Source organism: Uloborus diversus, chromosome 2 (assembly GCF_026930045.1).
Source record: "Uloborus diversus isolate 005 chromosome 2, Udiv.v.3.1, whole genome shotgun sequence".
Taxonomy (NCBI): Eukaryota; Metazoa; Arthropoda; class Arachnida; order Araneae; family Uloboridae; genus Uloborus; species Uloborus diversus.
The window spans coordinates 130,109,221-130,135,261 of NC_072732.1; the positions used below are offsets into that span (position 1 = coordinate 130,109,221).

Below are 26,041 nucleotides of genomic sequence, written 5' to 3' on the forward strand. Positions count from 1 at the left end.
AAAATGTATTTATATATTAACTAAAAAGTCGCACGTCAAGGTATGACGAGTGAATATTGCTTCTACTCTTCTACATTTCAACGAAGCAATTGCCTGTTTGGTGATATTTTGATACTTAAAATTTGAACCCTAACTCCAATGGATTAACCCTCAACTCCAGTGGATAGCGTTAACTTTCAACCATTTTTTCGTTTCTTCATTCCTTTGAAATGACATAGTCTTACAAGAAAAACAGTTAAGTTACCGGATCGAGTTCAGCCTTGTCGCAATAAAGCATTTCCCTGCATGTTAAACACTACCAAAACATATTATCAAAATTATCTTGCCGTGGCGCGAGTTCCATTGCTGAAACACGCAGGTTACTCGATCATCGGCTATCATTTTTATGAGGATATAGATTGATTTAGTCTCATTAATATTCTTAAGAGAATGCTTTCAGGTATAAAAAGACCGAAAAGCCATAAATTATTTTTTTAAATTAGGACATGCCCTCAGTTGTTTGAATTTAATGGGCATGTTTTTCTTTGATTTAAAATCTCAATGGACATGCTTGTTTTTGAACGAATAAAGAACATAAAAATATTTACACTTTCACCGTAACCTCAAAAGCAAGAAGTTCAAAGCTTGATAGCGTAAATCAGCTCCAAGTTACGTTTCCAAAATAGGGGCCTCCTTTTGGCTGAATGGACATAATGTTTTCTAATTGAAACCAGCGTATGTACGCGTTTTCGTTTGATTTTGGACTCTTAAGTTTTAAAACAGAATTTAAGTGAGCTAGCTCTTGCAAGACTAACTAACTAACTGTCCTGCAAGAAGTATCATGTAACATTTGAATCAACTGCTAGCTCATGTTTTTTTAACACTGGACAAGTGTGGTTTTGATTAGTACCCCCCTCAACTGAGTTGTATGTACTGTCCGACCATCACGAGAAAAGCCACCGCCCAAATGTCTGCGCCTGCCTACTACTATGGCAACGAGGCACGTCTCATTTTCCCAAGGGAAGCTTAATGTTGGAAAAAACCCGAACGACTGCACAAAAACGAGCAGACGAGTGGCGAAATGGCGCCAAAAAGCCTTCCTGCTAACTATTTTAGAAAATGAAGTCCGTTTCTATGGTAATAGACAGGCTCAGACTTGACGGCGGTGGCTTTTCTAGTGATGATCGGACAGTACTTTTGGGATACCCCTCTAGTCAAGCGTGTCTACGTGTCTACGAGTGGGGGGGGGGGGGGGAGGGTAGGTAATGTTACAGACTGCGTCATTGAAAATTCAACTGAGGATTGATTTTACAGGGTTTTTGGTCCCATTGGGAAGGACAGGCTTTTTCTTGGCGGTGGGAATGCTCCGTAGCATTTGAGAAGGGAGGTTAGCATCGTTCTGAGGGAGGGATAGCCACCCAGCCTGTAGTCGAGTTGTATCCCAAACGGATTCCTTGTCATCCGCAACTATACGCTTAGCTATTGAAAAGAACCAGCCAATAAAAAATAAAATTAAATTAAAAATAAAATAAAAATTATGAATGAAAAGAAAGATTCACAATAGTTTTCTTAATTCCACCAAAATGAGTAAAAAGGAATTTTTTTCCCCACGACAGAATACATTCTGCATGTTTTCACACATTGCTGGATAAACACTCAGAGTTCACAACTACGTTTTCAAGTGCCGTTTATCAGTTTTGATAAAGATCTAAGTGTTTTTAGCTCCTTTTCCTTATTTTCTCTCAGCTTCTTCTCCTTTTACATACGTTTTTATTTTTTCAACCAAAACTCTTCCGTTTCTTATTGCAGCGTTTCTAACCTTTTTCTACCCGCGGACCGGCAAGACTTTTTGAAAAAATTTGCGGGCCGGAGAGGTTTTTCAAAATATGTTATATATATTTTTTATAACTTCCTTCCTTGTTTATTTTTTTTATTTGGTTTTTTATTTTTACTTTTTTTGCAAAAGAAAAAAACATATTTTCGACTCGCGGACCATTACGAACTTAAAAAACAGACCCGTAAGGTTTTCTCCCATCTTTTCTTTCGTGAAGCATTAAAAACAGATCGTGACACATTAAAACTACGTAAAAAAGGTTGTGGACTAGTGAGAATTTTTTTTAAAAACAGTAAATACTTAAACAAATAAAGAATGAATCTTTCTTGTTATTGGAAAACTGTAACAAAACAATATTTAAATGTAAACATGAGTAATTATTGTTACAGTTACACATTAATAAATAAAGATTTGAAGCGAAAGAATCATATAAAGTAATAACAAAATTTAAGTTGAAAGTGTCGGATAGATTAGGATAATATTACTATGTCCTCCACCTTTTTTTTGAATATAACTTTAAAAAAAAAAAAAAAAACTTGAACGAGCAAAAACCTCCGATGGCCGGTCAAACCTTCCAACGGACCAGTACCGGTCCGCCGGACCATTGGTTGAGAATCGCTTGCTTACTGAGTTTTTCAAATCCATATATGCTTCAACTACTTCATACAGTTCATTTTTCAAGAGCAAAACTGCCAAAACTGCTTCAAAAAAAAAAAAAAAAAAAAAAACAGCAATTATATTTTGAGGAAATTTCTGCCATGAAAATTTAAAAGGCATTCCCTAAGGGAATGCGGCTGCACTCTTGGGTGCACAGGAGACAGGCGCAACCCCGAAGTGTCCTTGCTATCAATATACGTACTATAGATAGCCGACTAGGATACCATGAGAAAAATCGTAAAAGTTCCGGATCTCCGGACCAAGATAATTTTTAAATGGGGTGGTTTCCTTCAGTCAAAAGTACTATTTTTAGTCATTGAAATGGATAGAATAAGAAAAACAAAAAAATTACATGGACCCAGAAATACTTTGATTTTCCCAACAGTTTTTTTTTAATTAATTTTTTAAAATGTCCGATTATTCAAACAAGGCGTGGCCTTTTGACGTCACAAATGACGCAATTTGGCGCATCTTTCTATCGCGTTTCCACGTTATGATAATCAAGAAGCGAATTAAAATTGCGCTCTACGCTTTCTATCAAGCATGTCGTTGCTAATACACGTGAGTAAAGATGCGAATTGAATATTTTGTTCTGTGAATGGCAACATTGAATGGCATTTCATCATTTGTGATGTCACACGACAAAAGTGTAAACAATAAAAGAGCACCGATTTAAGTATTTTTTTTTAAATATTAAACTGAAATAAATTATTTAAAAAATGATCAGATACTATGTTTTTAAGCATGCTCTTTCAGAAAAAAATACTTCTAAAATTTTGGAAGCGACCCCATTGTTCATTTGATTATATTTGGCAAACGAAATAATATTGCGTCTCAAATAATAATATTTAAGTAAATGAAAAAAAAAAAAAAAAAAAAATCTGGGAACATAAACTTACTCAAATCTAACTACTCTTCAGGAAAAGGAAAATTGTATTCATAATAATAAATAAAAATAATCACAACGATAATAACAATAATAAATAGTAATAATAATAAAAACAATAATTATAAATGGTAACGATAATAATAGTAATAATAATAAGACGAAGAATTATAATTAATAATAACAATAATAATAAGAATTATAATTAATAATAAATAAGTGTTCTAATAATAAATAAAATAATAATAAGAATACTAAAGAATAAAAAGTCAAAAAATAAGAAGACAAGAAAACTCTTGTGGCACCTACTAATGTAAAAATACATTTTTGTGAACTGTAATTTTCTCGAAAATGTAGGTTCTGCGATTTTGCGAGCTGAATATTTCGAGAATTTTTTATGAAAAGAACTGAAAGTTGAAAAATCTACGGAGAAAACATATTTCGTGAGGTTCAAATTTTCGCGATTGCGCCGGATTAGCGAAAATTAAAACCTCGTGGAAATAAGTACTTTTACAGCACGTAAATTGTGGAAATTGGAACATTCTTAAATAAAACGAATTTGAAGAAATTGAAATTACTACTTTTACACCAGTTATATCTTGCTAAGATCCTGTTAGACATTGACAACATTTTACTTAGCCATTTTTATTTATATGCACAAAAAAAACATGTTCATAACGATATTACCAAGTTTAACGTCAGTTATAACTTTGTACAAAAGCTTTCCAAATCAACACATTTAATACCGTAAGATCCCCAATACGTAAGGACATGTGTAATGTAAGCAACACTTACTAAAAGAGAAATCAGAGGGATAAAAAGGAGATTTATTGAAAAAGTAGCATGGAGCGCAATGCGACTGAAGGCAGAAATATCCCTGTGATGGGTGTCCAGCAAGAAACATCCGGTCTTTAGTAGGGGATAGGATCTCCCCCGACTGCTAGGCAAGTTTCACAGCGTCTGCCCATGCCAGGGCCGGATTTCGCTTTTGAACTGCTCCGTGCTAAGGTGAAAAACTGCGCCCCTATTGACTTTTGTCCCCCCTCCCCCCCCAAATACATGGAGATAGTATTTTTACATTTTTTAACAACTATGCAAAAAATGGTATGCGGTAACTGAATAATTAAATGTAAATGTTTATCATAATTTTGACTGAAAATGTTTCGTTTCGAAAAACGATTAACAGAAGTTTGGTAAAGAGGATTTAAAAAAAAATATTTAGAAAAAATTTTTTTGTGAATATTTCAACTATTCAAAAACAGTTAAAGCGTTACCAAGTTAATATTCATCATATAGCTTAATCTGATAAAGGACAAAAATCAGGTGAATTGCTTAATATATACAGAAAAAAAAAAACTAGCAATATCACTCATAAGAGCAATTATTCTTACGGAAATAGGGAGTTCGGAGATTGTTTCCCGGAAATTTTTTAATTCGTTCCATAAACGCAATTTTAGCCGATCTTTGGGGTGCAATGATATTAGGAAACTCCCCCGGAAATGTTTAGAAATTGAAGCATTAAAATGCGGTTGTATGCCATATCATTTATGATTGTCTGAGAAATGGAGTCAGGTACTTTCCCACAAAACTCTTAGAAATTTGAAGTTTCAAAAATGTAATTTTAGACTAGCATTGATGATGTTAGGAAAAGGGGCTCGGAAACTGTTCCCTGGAACTTTTCGTAGTTGAAATCCTGAACGCAAAATTTTAGACGATTCGAAATTTCAGTTCAAAAAACGAAATTTTTATTGAGAGGGCTATCCCGGAAAAATTCAAAATTGAAGGCCTAAAAACGCGTTTGTGGGCCATCTTTGACAACGTTAGGTAAAGGGATGAGATTTGGGGATCCTCTCCCAGGAAATTTCAGCTCGAAAAACCCAATTTTAGACGAATTTTGTTTATGCCAGTATGACGGGACTAGAGGAGCTTCCCTAAGACTTTTTTGAAATTGAAATTATATTTAAAAAAAATTTAGACGTTCTTGAATGATTCCAAGGGCGTATAGAATAGAGAGGAACCCTGGGCCCTCTCAAATTCCTTTTTAAAAATTTAAATAAGGGTAGTTATTGTCATTTGGTTTAAGTTTACACACAAAAAATTTCCATGTTTGTATCTCCAAAAAATAAATAAATGATGATAATAATACTTTAGATGACACCAGGCAGTGGTACAACCTGACGTGTCAGGGGTCCGCGCCTCTTACTCAAGAGAAGAAAAGAACGTGTATTTGGAAAACGAAGTTACTAAGAAAAAACAAATAATGTTGTGGGGAAAATCTTCTTTATTTCAAAAAAAATCTTTGAACCAAAAACTTTCAACAGGCACAATTTATTGGGCAGCAAACAACGCTCCCCTCTCGTTCTTTTTTTTTTTTTTTTCTCGTCTGCCTGAAAATAAGAGTCTTCAAATCGTTGCGCCCTGTAGCTCTCCTCCCCAGCAAGAAATTAAAAAGAAGGTTTAATTATTCGTTGGAGTAACAATGGGATATTGATATCATATAAAAACGTCTAAGGAAAGGCGTTTTTAGGAAATCGATTTTGAAACAATTCTCGATGAAAGTCCCTGAACCACCCCTCTTTCCCTAGCGTTACTACCAAAGATAGTCTGAATTCTGAAATCGTGAATTTTAGATTTCAATTTCGAAAATTTTTGGAGAGAGATCCCTAACCGCCCCTTATTGCTTAGTGCCTCTTAAGATAAATTGAAATTGCGCTTTTGAATTTCGAAAATCCTTCAAGCGAGGATCCGATCAACTGATTATTATTCGACTGAGTTTAGAATAAACGATCGGGAGGCTTTACGGTGCGCCCTCTTCATCTGTGAATGAAAGGCGCCTTTCTGTTACTCTTTTTTGCATTTAAAAAAAAAATGTTGTAGAAACATTTTTTATAAATACAAATGAGCAGTTTTGCACATGGATTTTTTTATGGATGTTTTCCCACTATCGCTTTATGAAGCGTTTTTCAACCCTTTTTTAACGCTGCTCCCCCCTTCACTTTGTGGAGAAACTTTGAAAACTGTTTAGTCATGTATGAATTATATAATTTTCATTTTTAGGATTTTGTTTGCTGATTTTTTTTTCTTTTCCCCCCTTCCTAAATTTTATTTTTACAGAAACTCAGTTGCGATACTTGCTTACTTTGATTAGGTAATTTTGCGCCCCTCAAATTTTTTGCTCCGTGCCGGGGCACGGACTGACGGAGTGTTAGTCCGGCCCTGCCCATGCTGAGAATGAGGGTGTGAATGAGTTGTAGAGGCATTGTTGCCCATTCGTCTTGCAGCGCCAATCGAAGCTCCCGAATCGTTACTGGCGGTAATAAGGTATGAGCTGCTAAGCGTCTGCCTAGAAAATACCATACATGCTCGATGGGATTGAGATCCGGAGATCGTGCCGGCCAATCCATACGTTCAATATCCTCACTCCCTAAGAGCTGTTCGGCAGCTACTGTGCGATGACATGGTGCATTGTCGTCCATGAAAAGGAACTGCGGACCCATAGCGCCTCTAAAAAGACGCACATATGGAAGAAGACTCTCGTTACAATAACGGGTTCCGTTGACTGAACCTGCGTCGAAGATGTGAAGGTCTGTACGACTACCAAGCATGATGCCTCCCCAAACGAGAACACCGCGACCTCCATACCTGTCCCTTTCAATGATGTTTGAGGGATGATCGCCGCTTCTCCGCTCTCTCCAGATGAGTATGCGATAAGAATCGCTACTCAGACTGAATCTGCTCTCATGTGTAAAGAGTACTCGTCCCCATTCATTGTCTCTCCAATTCCGGTGTTCCCGGCACCACAGAGAACGCCTTCTCCGATGGGCAGGCGTTAGGGGTACACACCGTATAGGGCGTCGTGCAAACAGACCACCACCGTGCAGTCTTCTGGCCACGGTAAAACGCGATATCGGTCGTCCAGTCGCTTGTGTCGTGTGTCTAGCGATTTCTCCCGCTGTCTGCCGTCTGTTTCTTCTGGCCTGTAAGACAATATACCGGTCATATGCGGGTGTGGTTCCTCGTGGACGACCACTACTGAACCCCCGGATAGCTGTTCCTGTAGTTTGAAATTATCTCCAAAGTCGTGAAACGATGCTGTGAGCAATTCCGAACTCTGCAGCCACACTTGTCACATTGCGGCCTTCCTCCAACTTCCCAATGATTCGACCTCGTGTAAAAGCATCCAGATGTCGTCTAACAGATTGATTATTCGCCATTTCTCGCTGAGGAAGCAACTCGGTGTGATTTTAACTGCTATACAGCGTGCAATCTCTTCGCCAGAAATACTGATCTTACACCGACAACATGCTTTATACTACTCAGACACTCCCCCATTACGTCTGCCTGCATATCTGCGCATGTGCTACCGTACATCACCTTACTTAATCTCCTGATTGGTCTTTCTGTCCGCTCTGCCTCTTCGTTCAGCTGATATGCTAATTTTTCGACTTCGTCCTTAATTTTTGCACACCAGTGTATGTATTTATGTCATCCTAACTCCTCTGGAATACCAGTGTACGATAGCTGCGATAGCGGACTGTATTTTTATGCGGAAAGGTGCTGGTAGATGCGGGGTTGTTCATATTTATGCGATGTGATGAAATTTATGCGATATAATGAATAAAATAAGACAACTGACCACACATCATCCTTGTTCCACCATTTATTGCGACTTAAAACAAAACAGAATGAAAAATGCATGCCAAAATAAAACTCGTCTGCAGATTAAAATCGTCTGCGTTATCATTCAATTCAGAGCAAGGCTAAACTTAAGCAGCGGAACTTCCCTTAACGCTAAACACACAACATTCCGCCCGGCATTGAAAGAATTTTCAATAATTGTCACATTATATGAGATGCGTTTTTTCACAAAAGAAATTGTTAACACTCCTTTTGTCCTGGCAGGACACATATCTTTGATATCCCTCTTGTGTAAATATTTGATGATGTTTTTACTTTGACCACCCTAATATTTCCATCTGAACCAGGTGTAGTCTGTATAATTCTGCCCAAGGTCCATTTACCTGGGGGTAAGTTATCATCTTTAAGAAGAACCATAGTACCAATAGGAATATTACCTTGTTTGAAACACCACTTAGTACGGTTTTGGAGATGATTTAGATAATCTCTTTGCCAACTTTTCCATATCAATTGCGAGTACCTTGTAAGTTTTTGCCATCTTGACAAGTGGTTTTCATTAGTATCAATTAATTGTGGCTCTGGAATTGCGTTAATTGGACGACCGATTAAGAAATGGTCTGGAGTGAGAACTTCGTATTCATTAGAATCTGATGGCAAGGGAGTTAAAGGACGCGAATTTAATATGCCTTCTATTTGAATAACGATAGTCAAAAATTCTTCTATTGTAAGTCTAACATTGTTTAAATTTCTTTTCAAATGGTATTTAACCGACTTAACACCAGCTTCCCACAAACCTCCAAAATTTGGGGAATTGGGAGGAATAAATTTCCAAATTACTGATTCAGAAGTTAAATAATTAGAAAAACTGCTATTTTGCTTAGTAACAAGTGATAACCATCTTTTTAACTCCGAATCTGCACCTTTAAAATTAGCGGCATTATCTGACATAATAGTTGAACTTTTCCCTCTGCGAGCAAAAAAACGCTTTAGAGCAGCTATGAAAGCTTCTGAAGTCAGCTCTGTGACTAATTCAATGTGAATAGCTTTTGTAGCCAAACAAATAAATAAAGCTAAGTAAATTTTGGAATAGATTCCCTTTCTTTGGTTCTTGTATTTAATTTCAAACGGACCACAAAAGTCAACTCCCGCAACATTAAATGTAAAATTAGGGTTGGTCCTTTCAGATGGAAGATTACCCATAATTTGTTGTGCAGTAACAGGTTTATTTTTGAAACACGTAATGCATTCATGAACTATCTTTCGTGCAGTACTTTTACCATTAATTGGCCAATATTGCATGCGAACATGATGCAGCAATGATTGTGGACCCAAATGTAAGTACTTTTTATGGAAATATTCAAAAATTATTGAAGTGAGTTTATGGCTCTTAGGTAAAATAATTGGATGTTTATGATCAAAATTTAAGTTGGAATTATTTAACCTACCTCCCACTCTAAGAATTGAGTCCTTATCTAGAAATGGATTTAAAAATTTAAGTTTACTTTTCCGAGCTACTGATTCGTTTTTCTTCAGCAGTTCTATTTCTTCTGTGAATTCCACTTCTTGAACAGATTTAATCAAGAATTTAGTGGACTGCTCCAACTCTTGGATACTTATCTGACCCTTAGAGCTGCTTCGGCCCTTGGCAAATCTGAAAATAAAACATAATGTGCGAATAATTGTAGAAAAACTGTTAGAAATATTTAGGACTGTCTCAATAAACGAAGTGTCTTTCGTTAATGTCAAACAAATATTCTTTTTGAGTTCAATTTCATAGGTGTTAGAGTCTAGATAATTTGTAGAGGTTTCTGTCATTTTCTCTTCCGACATGTCTTGTTGTAGAAATTCTGGACCCTTAAACCACAAAGATGAGAGTTGAGAGCTGCTTGCTCCGCGTGAGATCAAGTCTGAAGGGTTCTGTTCGGATGCTACATGTTTCCAATGGTAGGCTTCAGTAATTTGTTGAATGGTAGAAACTCTGTTGCCAACGTAGGTCTTTAATTGATGCGAAGGAGTTTTGATCCACGCAAGTGCAATGGTGGAATCTGACCACAAGATGACTTCCTTGATATTCATTTTCAAAGATTTTAAGGTTTTTTGTGTTAATTCTGCGAGTAGGTGACAAGCGGAGAGTTCTAAACGGGCAATTGACATTTTCTTCAGTGGAGCTACCCGAGATTTGCTACATATTAGATGCGAGGACACTTCATGAGATTCAGAAATGCTCTGAAGATAAATAGTTGCTCCGTAAGCAGCTTCTGAAGCATCTGCGAAACCGTGTAATTTTAATGTGTCACCGTCTTCATTTTCTAGGTAACGCTGCACTTTAATATTTTCTATCTCCTTTAAGGATATCACAAAATTACGCCATTCGGTTGCGATTGAATCTGGTAACTTGTCTTCCCATTTTAGTCTAAGTAGCCACAGTCTTTGCATAAAGATTTTTGCCTTGCATATTATGGGGCCAATTAAGCCAAGAGGATCATACAATTTTGCAATGTCAGATAGAACGTCTCGTTTGGTGTAACTTATCCTGGGTTTCAAGGAAACCTTGAAGGAAAATTTGTCTTCTGTTGGGTTCCAATTTATCCCTAAAGCTTTTTTCTCATTTTCCGATTTCTCGTCAAAACTATGATTTTCTCCAGCCGAATTAAAAATGGAATTGCTGACATTTGAGCTCCATTTATGAAAAAACATGCCACTGGTTTTAAACATTTCCAAAAGTTGTTTTTGGACCTCTTCAAATTCCTTAATGGTTGAGGCTCCTGATACCACATCATCCATATAGAAATCACTTAGAGTTACAGCAGACGCAAGAGGAAATTTTGATGCTTCATCATATGCAAGTTGTTGAAGTGTTCTAATAGCTAAATAAGGGGCACTTGATGTCCCGTATGTTACAGTCTTTAACTTAAATGTGAGAACAGGGTCTTCTGCCGTCTTTTTCCACAAAATTCTTTGGAGATTTTGCTGAGATGGATGAATTCCAATTTGCCTGTACATCTTCTTAATATCGGCTATGAATGCGTATTTATGTTTGCGAAATCTGACCATTATGTCAAAAATATCTTCTCGGACGTCACCTTTCAATAAAATATCGTTAAGGGATTTTCCAGAAGTTGTTGCGGCCGATGCGTTGAAGACGACACGTAATGGAGTTGTCTGATTTTCTGGTTTATATACTCCGTGATGCGGCAGATAATAAGATTTTTCTTTGATATCTTCATCTGAGATAACTTCCATGTGATTTAAATCTTCGTATTCTTGCATGAAGTTTTGATATAATTGCATCATTGTTGGTTTGTTTTTCAATTGCTTCCAAAGGCTTTCAAGTCTTCGTTCTGCATTTGTTCTGGAATCTCCTAAGCAGGAAGGTTCTTCTTTAAGAGGCATAGAAACAATGAATCTACCGTCATTATCTCGATTATACGTTGACGTAAAATATTCTTCGCAAAATTTCGCTTCATCGCTAATGATGCGTTTATCGTCTTCCACGTTTTCAATGTTCCAAAATTTCTGAATACTTTGTTCAAGAGAGTCCAAACCTTTAACAAAACCACAAAATTTAAATTCGGATGCGCTTGTGCTTGTTCCAGTAGCTATATAGCCAAAAACTGTCTCTTGAAATCTTAAATCCGGTGAAGGGGTTCGAAATTGTCCAGTTTTTATGATTTCCCAAAACAACTCTGCGCCAATTAATAAATCAATTTTATTTGGAGTGCCAAAACCCGGATCTGCTAGGATTACGCCTGGAGGCAATGTCATATTTTTTGTACTTATGACATAGGATGGGATGACATCAGTAATTCTTGAAAGAATTAATAAATCTAATTTTCTATTAAAAGTGCGATTTTCATTCGAAATTACTGCTTTTATTTTTGAAAATAGTTTCACTGAACTACCATTGATGCCCGAAACGGACGCGTGAAACCTTTCTTTCCTTAAATTCAATAAATCAGCGAATGCAGCTGTAGTGAAGCTGCTTTGGGAACCACAATCTAGGAGAGCACGTCCAATAACTGGATTTCCAGAAGCATCTAAAACTGAAACAAGTGCAGTTGACAAAATCACATTTCGCTCTGCTGAGGGAGTATAGCCAGCGAAAGTCCTAACGTCTTGGACAGCGGGAGAACCATTGTCAGGGGCATTGTCTGGGAACTGCAATTTTTCAATTGTATCCAAAGACTGGAGGTGTGGGTTTCGTAGTCTCTCTGACTTTGTGCAATAAGCTGTTATGCCTTTTCCCACAAGTAAAACAGAAATGTTTGGATTTACATGAATTAAGTTGATGCTGATAGCTTAGACAGTTAGTACATAAATTATGTCTCTTTACTGTGTTCCATCTTTCTTGAATATTAAGCTGTAAAAACTGCTTACATTTAAATATTGCATGATCGGGAGATGAACATAAAATGCACAAATTTTTATCACTATTTATCATTAACGATTTTGAGTTAAATTTTTGTTCTGACACATTTTTTGAGGTTTTATGATAAACATTCCTCGATACATTGTCCAAAACTTGACACCTTTTTTCTAAAAATGATAGAAGCTCTTCCAATTTCGGAACTTCTTTGGAGCTTGCGTTTAGCTCAAATTGCTTGCGAGATTCTATGTCTAGTTTTTCTAAGATGATATTTATCAATAAAATATCACTTAAATAATTTCTCTCATATTTGAGGACTTGAAGGGCACGAATATTTTTATTAATAGTGTCAATTAGATGTCTAAGTTCTTTAGTAGATTGTTGCTGAATTTTAGAATACTTAAGAATAGAATTTACGTGTGTTTCTACAATTATTCTTTCGTTTTCATATCTTTCTTCTAAAGCTTTAAATAATGAGTCGTAAGTGTCTTCTGCTGACATTAAATGTTTTGCTTCACCGACTAAGCAAGATTGTAAATATTGAAGTTTGTGTACATCTGATAATTGGTTGTTACTATTAATTATACTATTGAATTGCATTTTAAAATTGTTCCATTCTTCAATTTTACCTGCGAACTTTGAAATCGAAAGTTCCGGTAATCTAACTAATGCATTGTTTTTACTTTCATTGGTAGAATTATTTTCTTCATGCGTTGAAAGAAATGTATAAATTCTTACCTCTAATTCTTCAGTTTTCAATTCTAATTCATCGAGATCCTTTTCAATTGGAGGCAAATCTTCATCTTTTTCAATTAGCTGATAATACTGAGAACGCAATTCTGAAGCACTTTCTTGAATTCTTTTCAAGGCTTTAAGTTTAATATCCAGTTCAATTTTTGAAAATGTCCATTCTTTGTCCTCGAAGAATAGTCCTAATTTAGTTACTTGCGTTTTTAGTGCGCCCTTTTGGCGGTTTAAGGCAGTTATTTTCGCCATTTTCTACTGAGAACAACTGTTTTGAAGTTCTGTAATGCGATGCAAATAATCAATGTTCTGCTGCGAAGACGGACCAATTTGTACGATAGCTGCGATAGCGGACTGTATTTTTATGCGGAAAGGTGCTGGTAGATGCGGGGTTGTTCATATTTATGCGATGTGATGAAATTTATGCGATATAATGAATAAAATAAGACAACTGACCACACATCATCCTTGTTCCACCATTTATTGCGACTTAAAACAAAACAGAATGAAAAATGCATGCCAAAATAAAACTCGTCTGCAGATTAAAATCGTCTGCGTTATCATTCAATTCAGAGCAAGGCTAAACTTAAGCAGCGGAACTTCCCTTAACGCTAAACACACAACAACCAGATTTAACACTAAGGCTGTTAAGCTTTTTTTGGACATAGCAGTATTTCTTCTTTTATAGCCCAGTTTAACATTTTGAGCTATAAATGTGTATTGCGCAGCTCTTTGCTGGTAAAACAACAATGTTTTATTGCATTAACAGCCCAGAATTTACCAGGAGAAGGTGGCTGCATTTCGTGTCTCACGGTCTTTCTCTTACCATCCATGCAGCTAAGAAGGAGAGTATTTACTTATTTTCAATCCATTTAAATACACAATTACTGAAGAATTTTCAACAAGTTTCTAATCTTGAATTGAGCTTGAAATCGGACTTATAACTCAACTTTAGCATTGATTATCGCAACATAAAAATGTTCTGATAAATCCCTCTCTTGCCTCTTCCCAAATGCCACTTTACTGATTCTCTAACCAACTTCATATTCCTTTAAAAACCATCGATTTTCATGTAATTTGACAAAAACAAAGCTTGAAGCATGCAGATGTGTATCTAGAAGCGCGTTTTCTAAAATCCGGTAATGTTCTTACTTTTCTCCAATTTTAAACAGGAATGGCATAAAATTGATCTTACTGTTCAAGCATCGTTTCGAATTCGGTATAATTGGGAACCCCCTAAAAAATTTCTCAAACTAAGTTTTTCCTCGCGTGACGAAGCTCGAATCACCTCACACAATTCGCAACTCCAGCGCTCGAATACGCTATCTTGCGGTGATTTACAAAACTGCCGAAGAAACTAAAACATTGCCACGTTGCGTTCCACGTGTGTCTGTTGACGTAAACGCAGGCAGTTTTTTCTGAGTATTTATTAACGCAATCGATGTGTCTTAGTTTGCTTTCAGCTACAGAAATTAATTCGTCCCTTAGTAGTATTCTCGAGCTTCTCAAAATAATGTTAGTTTTCCTTATTTCCTTCTAAAATATGAGTTGATTGAGAAATGGTGAAAGCGAAAACTCTGGATTAACAAACTTGGATTACGTTATACAAGTTAAAAAGTTTTATTCTTTTGTATGAATTTGTAAGAATATGATTTTTTTTTAATCTTAAATTAATTTAACTAACCATATTTTACAGCAGCATTTAGTTGGAATGGATAGTATGCAAAATATTTTCTTGAATATATTATCGTAGAACAAAATGAAAAATGTTTAACCGAGAAAGAATTTACTTTATTCCTTTTATTCTCAGCTGAAAGGTTTCGCCAAATTTGTTTAGGGTTATAGTTTTAGTATTGTGCGAGCAAAGTAGCCTTGGCGAGATTTCGCGTTTTTAGTTAAACCATTTTTAATTTTTATCATGAGTGGAATAAAATGGTAGTAAGATTACAGAATTCGATAAGTAAAAAGAAAAAATGGTCAATCAACTGAAAAGAAAACTATCACCATATATCCGTAAGAATTTTGTAGATGATTTGCATAACATGACATAATTAAATCGTAACTCAGAAATTAGAAACATCGAAAGAGAAAAATTTTAAATTAACCGATTCGGGAATTCGAGAGAAATAACTCAGCTACAAATGCAAAACAATAAGCGCTAGCCAAGCAAAGCAAAGAAGTGTCATCTTCTTTTGGTAATAATTTGTAATGTCATATTAAATTTTCTAGCATTATTTGTTATTCTTGTCAGGCCACAATTATTATTTAGTTTTATCAAGAATTGATAAATATCGAATTCAACATCGTGAAAATGATGGCTGCTTAGAACTACGAACTACGTAGTTTGCATCAAAGTTTGACGTTTAGTAATGCTTCTTGAATTCTCATTTCTTTCTACGTGGGCCAGAATATCAACAAGACTTTGAAAATTAATTTAAAAAGAATGAAGCGAAAAAATCATGCATACGAACAAAATTTACTAGGCTTATTAGCATTTTCTTCGTTACCACGTGCGTTTGTTTTAGTTTTTTCGTCCGCCATTAGACAGTGACTGCAATGCCCCCTATAGTTCGTTGGATCTGCGAATTAGAGTTTACCTTTTCATCGTTTGCGCGTGTTATAATCAGCTTGAAAAATTAACGGAAGTGAAAAAAAGAATTTAGTTAAAAATTTTCTCAGCTAAATATCGTTTTCTTCTTCCCATTTTTTAAGGAGTTCTACTTTTGGGAAAAAAAGAATAACATCGCTACTGTTAATTGCTTTTGCAAGGTTTCTTCAAAAATTTAGGAAAATTGTATCCCATACTAAAAAGCTGAAAATTCATTATTCAGGGGTGCCCACCAGGGAGGGAGGGCGTTATGTGCAGACGGCGCAATGGAAATTTGGGTGGGGGGGGGGATGTTTTTGGGGGTATTTTCTACTCTTCTTTAGAGCCTGAAGGTCTTTGAGCTTTTTTTTTTTGGGGGGGGGGGGGGGATTCGTGCGCCGTGTTCCTCTTGTAGGAAATAGGCTCTTATGGAATATTTCTGCCATACATTCAGGTTGTTTTAACGTATTCTATATGATGTTGAACGTTTAAATTCGTAAAAGTTTAAAAGATAAAAATAGTATTAAATGTGAAGGTAAAAAAACTTTGGAAAAAGGTTTCGTATGTGCGACTTAATCGACGAATAAAAGAAATCATTTTCAAATGTTAAAATGTGGCGCCATCTTGTAGAATTATAGTAAAATTTTCGTTCGAGAATTCAGAAAATGAAGTGTCAGAAATCGATGCGCACTAAATGTTTTCTTTTCTCCATTGCGTTGCAATAGCGTACTCTTTGATTAAAATTGCGCATAAAATTGATAAATATTATGTTTTATGTTGTTCTCAAATATGATACTGTATCAAAGCTTTTGTAACGCTTTTCAACCAAAGGTGAATATCAGTCATATATATCTTTACAAGCGAAACTTGTATCTTGAAAATTTTCTCATAAAAGGGTAAATATTTAAAAATAATTTCCCCCAACAGTCACTGAGCATAAAATGTTTTTAAGCTTAAATAATAAAAACTGTCTGCCTTACCTTTTTTAACCTGCTTTCTCAGTAAAAGTCAAAGAAAGAAGAAAAAAGCATGAAAGAAGGCTTAGTGCATCTTAAAAATATCGCGAAAAAGAAAAACAAGACATAAATAAATAAAATAACTAAATAAATATTGAAAAATTAAAAATTGGAAAGTAGGGTATTCAGATGGGGAAAAATGTCTGTCGGTCTGTCTGTCTGCCCCCCCCCCCACCCCCCAATAACTTTTGAGTGAATGGTCCGATCCGAACAATTTTGTTTCGTTTAAAAGATCTCGGCGAGAACACCTTATTCCCATATTTCATTTTTTGATTAGAACAGTTACTTAAACAAACTTAAAAACTTATGATTAGTGTCTACGGGGAAATTCAAGGCAAAATTAAATCTTGAACTAAGAGGCGAAGAGGCTTCAAAAAACTTTGTGGGAGAAAGCTTCTGATGAAGAACCCATGTATTAAAAACATCTTTTTGATTTGGACAACTTTCCGCTCAATTTTAAACAGTTCAAATCTCCTAACAAACATTAGCGGAAACTGTAAATCAATATAGATTCCGAACTTAAAGGCGGATTTACTTCAAACAAATTTTGTTGGAAATAGCTCTTGACGACCTACTCCCGACTTCGATTCCGAGAACTTTGGAACACTCCGACTCTGACTCCTGTGCTCGAAAATTAGTCGAACTCCGACTCTCCGACTTCAACTCTGACTTCGTAGCTTTGGCAAAAATTTATATACGGAGGAAAAATTACTGACTCCGACTCTTGGAAATTTGATTTCGACTCCTGTATAATAAAATGAGTCCAACTCTGACTCCGCAAACATGGGCAGAGTTGCGGAATTTAAGAGAAAATGACCGATTTCAACTCCGAGTCTTTGAAAACTTTCGACTCTTGAATCTGACTCTTTTATCCCAAAATTAGATTGACTCCGACTCCACAGCCATGGTTTTAACTGTGAAATATATAATTATTTTTTTAATATGATTTGTTTTTAGTTTCACTCTAAAGTTTTAATTTATGTATTCAGTTTTTGGCGGAGAAATTCGGAGTACTTTATGTTTCTACATAAAGATATGCGCAGACGATTTTTTTTTCTGATTTGATGTAATTATTTTTATGAGCTTTTAATTTTAATTTTTTTTTTTGAAAGCGGTTAAAGATTTTTTACTGAAAAAAAAATGTATTAGCTGCTTTGTTTAAAAGGTGCTGCTACTTTGTTTGCTCGTTTATTTATTTTTTACGCATCTAATTCTTTAGATGAGAGAGTGATTTAAGTTAAATCTTGGGAATATTGATCATATACTAGGAAGTCGACATTGGTATACAGGAAAGTAGGCTCGTTTAGCTCTAGACGGAACTTCTTGCTTCTTTTTTGACAATGATAATTATTTCTTTAAGTTGACATTTTATTGTTTTTATTTATTTTTGAAAGTACATTAATTGATTTAAAAATTATTTTTGGCAGCGGGGAAAAACAAACGATTTTTTTTTTTTTTTGATGTGATGTATTTATTGTAATAAGCTTGATAATTATTTTCAATCTTTTTTTTGTTTTGTTTTTGAAAGCGGTTAAAGATTTTTTTAATGGATAAAAAGTGCATTAGCTGCTTTGTTTAACAGGTGCTGCCATTTTATTTGTTCGTTTATTTATTTTTATTTGTTTATATATTTTTACGTATGCAATTCTTTGGATGAGTGAGGCATATTTTATTCCTTGAAATCAGCTTAAAATATTGAAAAAAATATGTTTGAAACAATTTGCGATTTTAGCTATTTTTGAGAACATTGTTCAGGGATTAGAAAAAGCTCGTTTAGTTCTGGACGGAACTTCTTGTTTTAAAACCAAAATGGTGTGAAGTCAAAACATTAACACACGCAGATAAAAATGAAGCTTTAATTTAAAAATAAACGAATAAATGAATATATAAAACTAAAATGTCTCACTTTCATAGGAACCATAACAAGAAGTTCGGTTTAGATCTAAACGAGTCTATCTTCCCGTATACCCATACTACTTTCTAGTACCTGATCAATATTCTCAAAAATAGCTAATATCGAAAATTGTTTCAAACATAATTTTTTAATATTTTAAGCTGATTTCTAGGGATAAAATATGCCTTACTCATCTATGCCTCTCATCTTCGTCCGCCATTAGACAGTGATTGCAGTGCACCCTATAGTTCGTTGGAGTTGCGAATACACTTTTTCCATTAAAAAAAATCTTTAACCGCTTTCAAAACGGAAAAAATAATGATTAAAATTAATAAGCTTATTAAAATAAATACATCATATAAAAAAATCGTTTCTTTTTCCCCTGTTGCCAAAAATGATTTTTTAAATGAATTAATGCACTTACCAAAATAAATAAAAACAATAAAATGTCAAATTAGAGAAACAATTTTCATTTTCAATTTCATTGTCAAAAAAAAAAAAAAAAATCGTGTTCGCATATTGAAACATAAATGACTTCGAGTTTATCCACCGAAAACTGAATACCTAAATTAAAACTTTAGAGTGAAAATTAAAACAAGTCATATTAACAATAATTATTTCACAGTTGGAGTCGAAGTTAATCTCATTTTGAGATAAAGGAGTCGGAGTCGAATATCCATCAATCGGAGTCGGTCATTTTTCCTCCGTGTATAAATTCTTGCCAAAGCTAACGAAGTCAGAAGTCAAAGTCGGGGAGTCAGACTCCGATTGTCGGGCACAGGAGTCGGAGTCAGGTGCCCGTAAATTCTCGGAGGCGGAGTTTGGAGTTTGTCGTCAAGAGCTATTTCCAACTAAATTTGTTTGAAGTAAATCCGTATTCAAGTACGAAATCTGCATTGACTTTCAGTTTCCCCGTAGGCGCTAATGTTGAGGGATTTGCATTGTTCAAAATTGAACGGAAAATTATTCAAATCAAAAAGATACTTTATATACAAGTTTTTCATCAAAAGCTTTTTCCTACAAAGTTTGTTTGAAGTAAATTCACCTCACAGTTCGGAATTGCCTTGAATTTCCCCGTAGGCGCTAATGTTAGGTTTTTTTTTGAACTATTCAAAATTGAACAAAAAATAGTTCAAATCACAAAGTGAAATATATTGGAATGAGGTGTCCTTGCCGAGATCTTTCGAAAAAATAAATAAATAAATAAAACCCTTGTTCAAATCGGACTATTCACAAAACGTTATTTGGGGGGGGGGGGGGCAGACAGACATTTTCCCCCATCTCAATACCGTACTTTCCAATTTTTATTTTTTCGATATTTATTTAATTATTATTTTAATTTATGACTTTTGTTTTTTTGTAGTATTTTCAAGATGCATTAAGTCTTCTTTTATGCTTTTTTCCTCTTTCTTTGACTTTTGCTGGGAAAGTAGGCTAAAAAGGACATGTGATTGGAGGATTTTGGTTGATTTTTTGCTTACGATAAAAACACACATTAAATACCAAAATGAGCCAAAACAAGAATGAATCGGTCATGTTCATGAATGTTGTGTCGTGGCCTACGCAGCGTTTCATCCTCGTAGGCTACGGTCGTCCCTAAATTAAAAAGAAATAAATGTTTTGGGAATGGAACTTTTGAGATAATAATTTTTTTAAAGAGTTGTTAAGACAGATAAGTAATCGAAAACATATTGTTTTGAAATCTGATTAAATTTGAAAAAATGATTTCAAAAGCGAAAAAATAAATAAATAAATAAAATAAAAAAAATAATAATAATATAAATTTTATAAACGACAATTTTTTCCAAAAAAGGAAAAAAAAAAAAAAAAAAACCGTGATATAATAAAATATTTAAATAATATCAAAAGTCAGTGGTGTTCAACTTTTTTTACTTGAGAACCTCATCTTATAGTAAAAATATTCTCACGGGCCAGAACAAATTCTTCATACATATAATAGCCAAAACTGATCGAGTAACGCTCTGACGTAACCAACAATTCAAATTATCGTCTGCTTTGAAATTGTAACAGAGTGAAGGTTATCTTTCATAATAAAATATCGTAGCCTCAGAGCAACAATTGGATATCTTACTGTTATTCCTGGGATTAGATGTCTTACTGTTGCTCTGAGGTGACGACATCGTCTGTTTCGTAATCATAGTTGTTTGATGAAAAATGAATGAAATAACTTTTTTTTATGTATTCAAAAAGAATAACGGGTGCAGATTTAATTTTTTCTTTTTTTTCCTTTTTTTTTTTCTTTTTGTAATATCATCCACGCTTTTGTGCCAGTTTTATTAGCTTTTGTGGAACACAATTCGCAACTCCAATAAAGTATAGAGTGTGCTTCAGCCGCTGTCTAATGGCGGCTGGAAAAGGTAAAACAAACACATGACGTGACGCATAAATTGCATTTAAGCTCAGTGACTGACAGTAGTTTTTGTTCGTGTTTTTGATTTTTTGTTTTTAATTCTTTGAAAATAAATTTTAAAGTCTTATTTTTAAATATTTATTTTTTCTTCTAAATAACATGGGAAAACCAGGAAATAGAAAGAAAGTTTTAGCGAAGAATTTTTGAAAATATTACTTGATACTTATTTTATTAATAAGAAGTTTTTACCTGTTTTACAGTTACAATATTTCTAAAAATGTTCTGTATAATGCTGTCTAAATATTTGACTCCAAATTTGAAACGTGGTACTACTAGTAAATAGAAAGATAAGTGGGTATCGCAAATTTTTCTTTTGAGAACAAATTAGAAAATTGAAAAGTAACCACAAAATTAAATAACATAAAAAACCGTTAAAGCTATTTGTTTTTATATTTGTTGAATAATGAATTTTTTGTTACGGTCCTCTAAAGACCGGTCAAATTTTTAAGCGTACCGTGGATTGTTCGCAGGTGCATCGGTTGACAATTCCTGATTCAGACTCTTGTTACCGTATTTGAGCGTTTAAAATTAGTTTTTTTTTCAAAAAGGCAAAGAAAAAAAGAATTTAGTGCATAAATTTTACAATCTGAATGACTTTGTTGAAGAAAAATGAAAGAAACGAAAAAACAAAGCAGGCGATACGAGTTTTCACTAGAAATGTAATTTCGGAAAATATTTTTCAAACAATGGCAATGGATGTGACTCGCTATCTACCATTTACGAAGGGAATGAAAAGCCAGGTGCAGTGAATTCAACAATTCATCTTGATTGCTTAAGGAAAGCGTAGTTTTAGCAAATAACTGATTTACAGTCGTTTAAAAATATCAGTTGTATGAATGATAGTTTGATTCTTTTGATTTAAGCTTAAATTCTGTCTATTTTTTTTTCAAAAACCTTTTATTATAAATTAATACCTCTCGAATGTTTTAAATACGGTTGTTTCTTTGCAGTGTTTAACTAAGACTTAACACTTTTTTACACATACTTTTAATTTTGATAAGAATTTATGCACTAAATATTATAGTTTATAGTATTTAAAATACTTCAACTGTTAAGGAACTATTGTTTAATACTGATTTCTGTAACATTTGGTTTAAAAAATATTGCTCTGAGCAAGAAATTCAAGTATTTGGTTCTTCTCTAGATATAATTGAACTTTTATTTTACTGAAACATATGCATTGCATGAGTGCTTAATACTTAAGAATCCTTGCTTCTTCTACGTAACAAGGGAATAATTATTAGTTTTACATCCTAAGAAAATATTTTTCATCTTTACGTAATGTATTTAAAAAAAAATAAAGCCAAAAGAAATAAATTTCAGCAAAATATCGAAAATGAAAATAAATAAGTAAATGAAGTAACTAATTGACTCAAAATGATCAATTTATAACAGTAAGAGCTTTTTATCAAAAAAAAAAAAAAAAAAAAATCGAATGAATTGATCTAGATTAATGAAAAGTTATTCTTGAACATTTAAAGATTCTCTGTAATTTACTTTTCAATGTACCGAGTGAAATTTTGCTTTTCCTGCATTAAAATAAAGAAAAAAAAATCAAATTTTCTAGGCAACGTAATTAATTTTCATAAATTCAAATATTTTCGATTTATTATTATTTTTAAAATCAAAGTCGAAGAGTGAAAAATAAACTTCAAATCTTAACTTTTAATTAACTTTCAGAAAATGCTCAAATTAAGATTCATGTTCCCTATCATTTACTCCTAGTATAACTAATTCTACTATATTTGAAAAACATTTGTCAAAGGTAGGTTATTTTCATTTAATTTCCTGTTTCTTCAATGATGTTTCTACGGTAATATTCAAGGTAATTAACTTAGTTAATTAATGAGACTCATAAGACTATTTTTTCGAAAAATGTTGCTTCCCCAATTGATACTTATGTGGAGTTACATGATTTGCATAATTATGATTTTTTCAGTTTGATTTAAGTTTTAACTTTTTAATGATAATATTGTAATAAGCCATTAAAATTATATTTTACCTATGAAACTAAAAAAACTAGTAAGTCTCCAATGTTTTGAGTGAATCACAATAAATATAAGAATGTCTGATTTATTCAATACTGTCTACAAGGAAACTTGCTAATCTGAGCTTGATTCTTCTTTATGAACTAGCAACCTAAAAAGGTTGCTAGTTCATAAAGAAAAACAATTCAATGAAAATGGGTTTGTTTCCTTCATACAAAAGTAGTACTTTTTGGCATTGAATTTGATAGAATAAGCAAAAAAAAAAAAAAAAACATGAACCAGAAAATACTTACATTGAATTTGATAGAATAAGCAAAAAAAAAAAAAAAAAAAAAACATGAACCAGAAAATACTTACATTTTCCCAACAGTTATTTTTTAATTAATTTTTTTAAATGTTCGATTTTTGAAACAAGGCGTGACCTTGATGACGTCACAAATGATGCACTTTGCCGCATCTTTCTACCGCGATTCCATGTTATGATAATCAAGAAGCGAATTAAAACTGCGCTCTACGCTTGCTATCAACCATATCGTTGCCAATACACATAAGTAAAGATGCAAATTAAATATTTTGCTCTGTGAATGGCAACACAGAATGGCATTTCATCATTTGTGATGTCATCGCACAGAAGCTTGAACATTGAAAGCGCGCCGATTTAAGTAAATTTTTAAATAATGAAACTTAAACAAATTATTTAAAAAATTGTCATATCCTATGTTTTGAAGCATGTTTTTTCAAAAAAAAAAAAAAAAACTTTTAAAATTTTGGAAACGACCCCATTGTTGCCTTAATACAAATATTTACTTCCTGTACCTTGGCGTAGATTTTGTGGAATTTCTAACGAAACACGACTTTAGACCATATGTTTGCATCCTGAATTCCTTTAGGGACTTAATCCAGTTAAGAATAAAAAGATGAGAAATATTTATTTACACGGTGTTATTGGATTTCCAAAGCATAATTTCGTGAAAACATTATAAGTATTTTTTTTTAACCTTTTTATTACTTTTATTATTTCTTTAATGTTTTCTCGCGTATTCATTACTTTAAAAATAAAGGAAAAGTCTTAATTAAAAACGTTTACTGGGGTTCATTTTATCATACATTAATAATGTAATAATATCTATTAAATTATAAATAAGAATAATTATTATTTCGAGGAAAACTTCCCAAACTATTATTTTATAAAACTAAGATTGATAAAAAAAATTTTTTTTTTTCATCTAAGCACTAAGAGCACTTTCCCAAGAAAATGCGATTCATAAGTTACTTTTCGAAATAAAAGTTAGATATAAATTAAACACTAGTTAATGTATATTAAGTAGTACGTCTGTCTAGATTTTCGTCCAATTTTCCTTGTTAACAATACTATAAAAATCAACGCGTACATTAAATATTTCAAGTGAAAATACCATTGTAAGTACCTTAACTTAATGGATTATCAACATTTTAATGCACAAAAATTGCAAATTACTGCAGACACGTGTTTTTTTCCTTTTCTCTCTTTTTTTCTTCTTGATTCTTATCTTTTCTTTGTGACTTTTCACCCAAAAGCTCACATTCTTTGCATTGAAAATAGGGTTAATGGTAATTTGCAATTTTTGTGCATTAAAACCTTGGTAATTCATTCATTTAATTTTCAACCACAAAGGTATTTATTCGTTCTTGTAAGTAAGGGAATGTGGGGCAAAGTGAAATGGTTAAGATGACGGAGATTTTTCAAAATGAACAGATCGAAAATTTGTTTTGAAAATTAAAGTACATAAAGAAAGAATATTGTATTTTATAATAAAACTTGCGTTGAAATATTATTTTTTATTTTTGGCAGTAAATTTGAGACTTCAAACAAACAAAAAAAAAAAAAAAAAAAAACTTGGGTTTTCACTTTGGGGCAAAGTGAAAAATAAAATATTTTTCTAATGAAATATTTTCGATTCGATTGTAAAACATATTTTTGATAAAAATAATCAGTAAATAAAAGATTGCATGAATAACTGAAAAGATAATGAAACAATTAAAGAATAATTAAATGAATCAATTAGTTAGTATATGAAAAAAAATAATGAGCGAGTAAAATAATGAATGAATAATAAAATAAATGAATGAATGAATAAATAAGTGAATTACTAAGCAAAGGAATGTAAATGAATTAATAAATGAAAGCGTAAGTGATTTATTTAAATGATTGAGTGAGTAAATGAAATAAACTATTTCACTTTGCTCCGTGTATACTTGACTAATTGTACAATTTAATTAAAATACAAATCAGCTTAATATTTACTAAATTAAGACTGCATTGAATATTAGGAGGACTCAATAATTATTAAAAATGGTAGTAACAAGAACTTTATTATTTTATAGTTACAAAAATAATATTTGACTTACAACAAAATATTACAATATGAGTATCAGTTTTTTTAAAACTGCCTGTGTTACAAATGTTTTAATCTTAGACGGTATTCTTTTCCTGACTGGAATAGATTACATACGGTACTATATTGCTAAAATAATACCAGATAGGTGGATCTAAAAGCAGATTGAATATTTCACCATTTCACTTGGCCCCGCTATTTCTCTTTTGCCCCTTCATGTTCCCCTATCCATTTCTGCTTATTTCGTAAACGTATAATTACTTTATATCATAGAAAAATATTTTCAGCTTTTACTTTGAAAATATCGCCTTGAGTTATTTTTAAAGTTGTATCATTTATTTAAACCTCATAAAAGAACATGCATTATAAAACTACCATTTTCCAGAAATAAAAGGCAAAGACACGCCTTTTTAGGAAAGAAATTTACTAGAAAACTTTTTCTTTTCTGCATCATTTTCTGAAATGAGGATCATAAATAGTGTGTCACAACAAACTTTCAGTAACTAGACAGCTAAATGTTTTTATAATTTTCTTTAACTTTATTACAAAAACCGTTTTTAAACAGTTCAAATGATTATCTTTCAAATAAAGAACTAGTTGTCTCGGTAAAACCAGTAATATATGTTTATATACATAAACGCATAAG

General features: G+C 33.2%; 1 protein-coding gene across 1 annotated transcript; it reads right to left on the reverse strand.

Annotated features, from left to right (window-relative positions):
- Positions 1–8,234: 8,234 nt before the first annotated feature.
- LOC129216539 (uncharacterized) lies at positions 8,235–13,356 on the reverse strand. The gene is made up of 3 exons (XM_054850754.1): positions 12,372–13,356; positions 11,926–12,232; positions 8,235–11,802 (listed from the first exon to the last, which is right to left on the reverse strand). The coding sequence occupies exons 1-3, from the start codon at positions 13,354–13,356 to the stop codon at positions 8,235–8,237; spliced, it is 4,860 nt and encodes a 1,619-aa protein (XP_054706729.1).
- Positions 13,357–26,041: the final 12,685 nt, after the last annotated feature.

Coding starts and splice junctions, on each gene's coding strand:
- LOC129216539 (XM_054850754.1), bottom strand. CDS start 13,356: ATGGCGAAAATAACTGCCTTAAACCGCCAAAAGGGCGCACTAAAAACG. Junction 12,233..12,371: donor CGATCATGCAATATTTAAAT/GTAAGCAGTTTT, acceptor TTGTGGGAAAAG/GCATAACAGCTTATTGCACA. Junction 11,803..11,925: donor TTGAATTTAAGGAAAGAAAG/GTTTCACGCGTC, acceptor AATTCTTTCAAG/AATTACTGATGTCATCCCAT.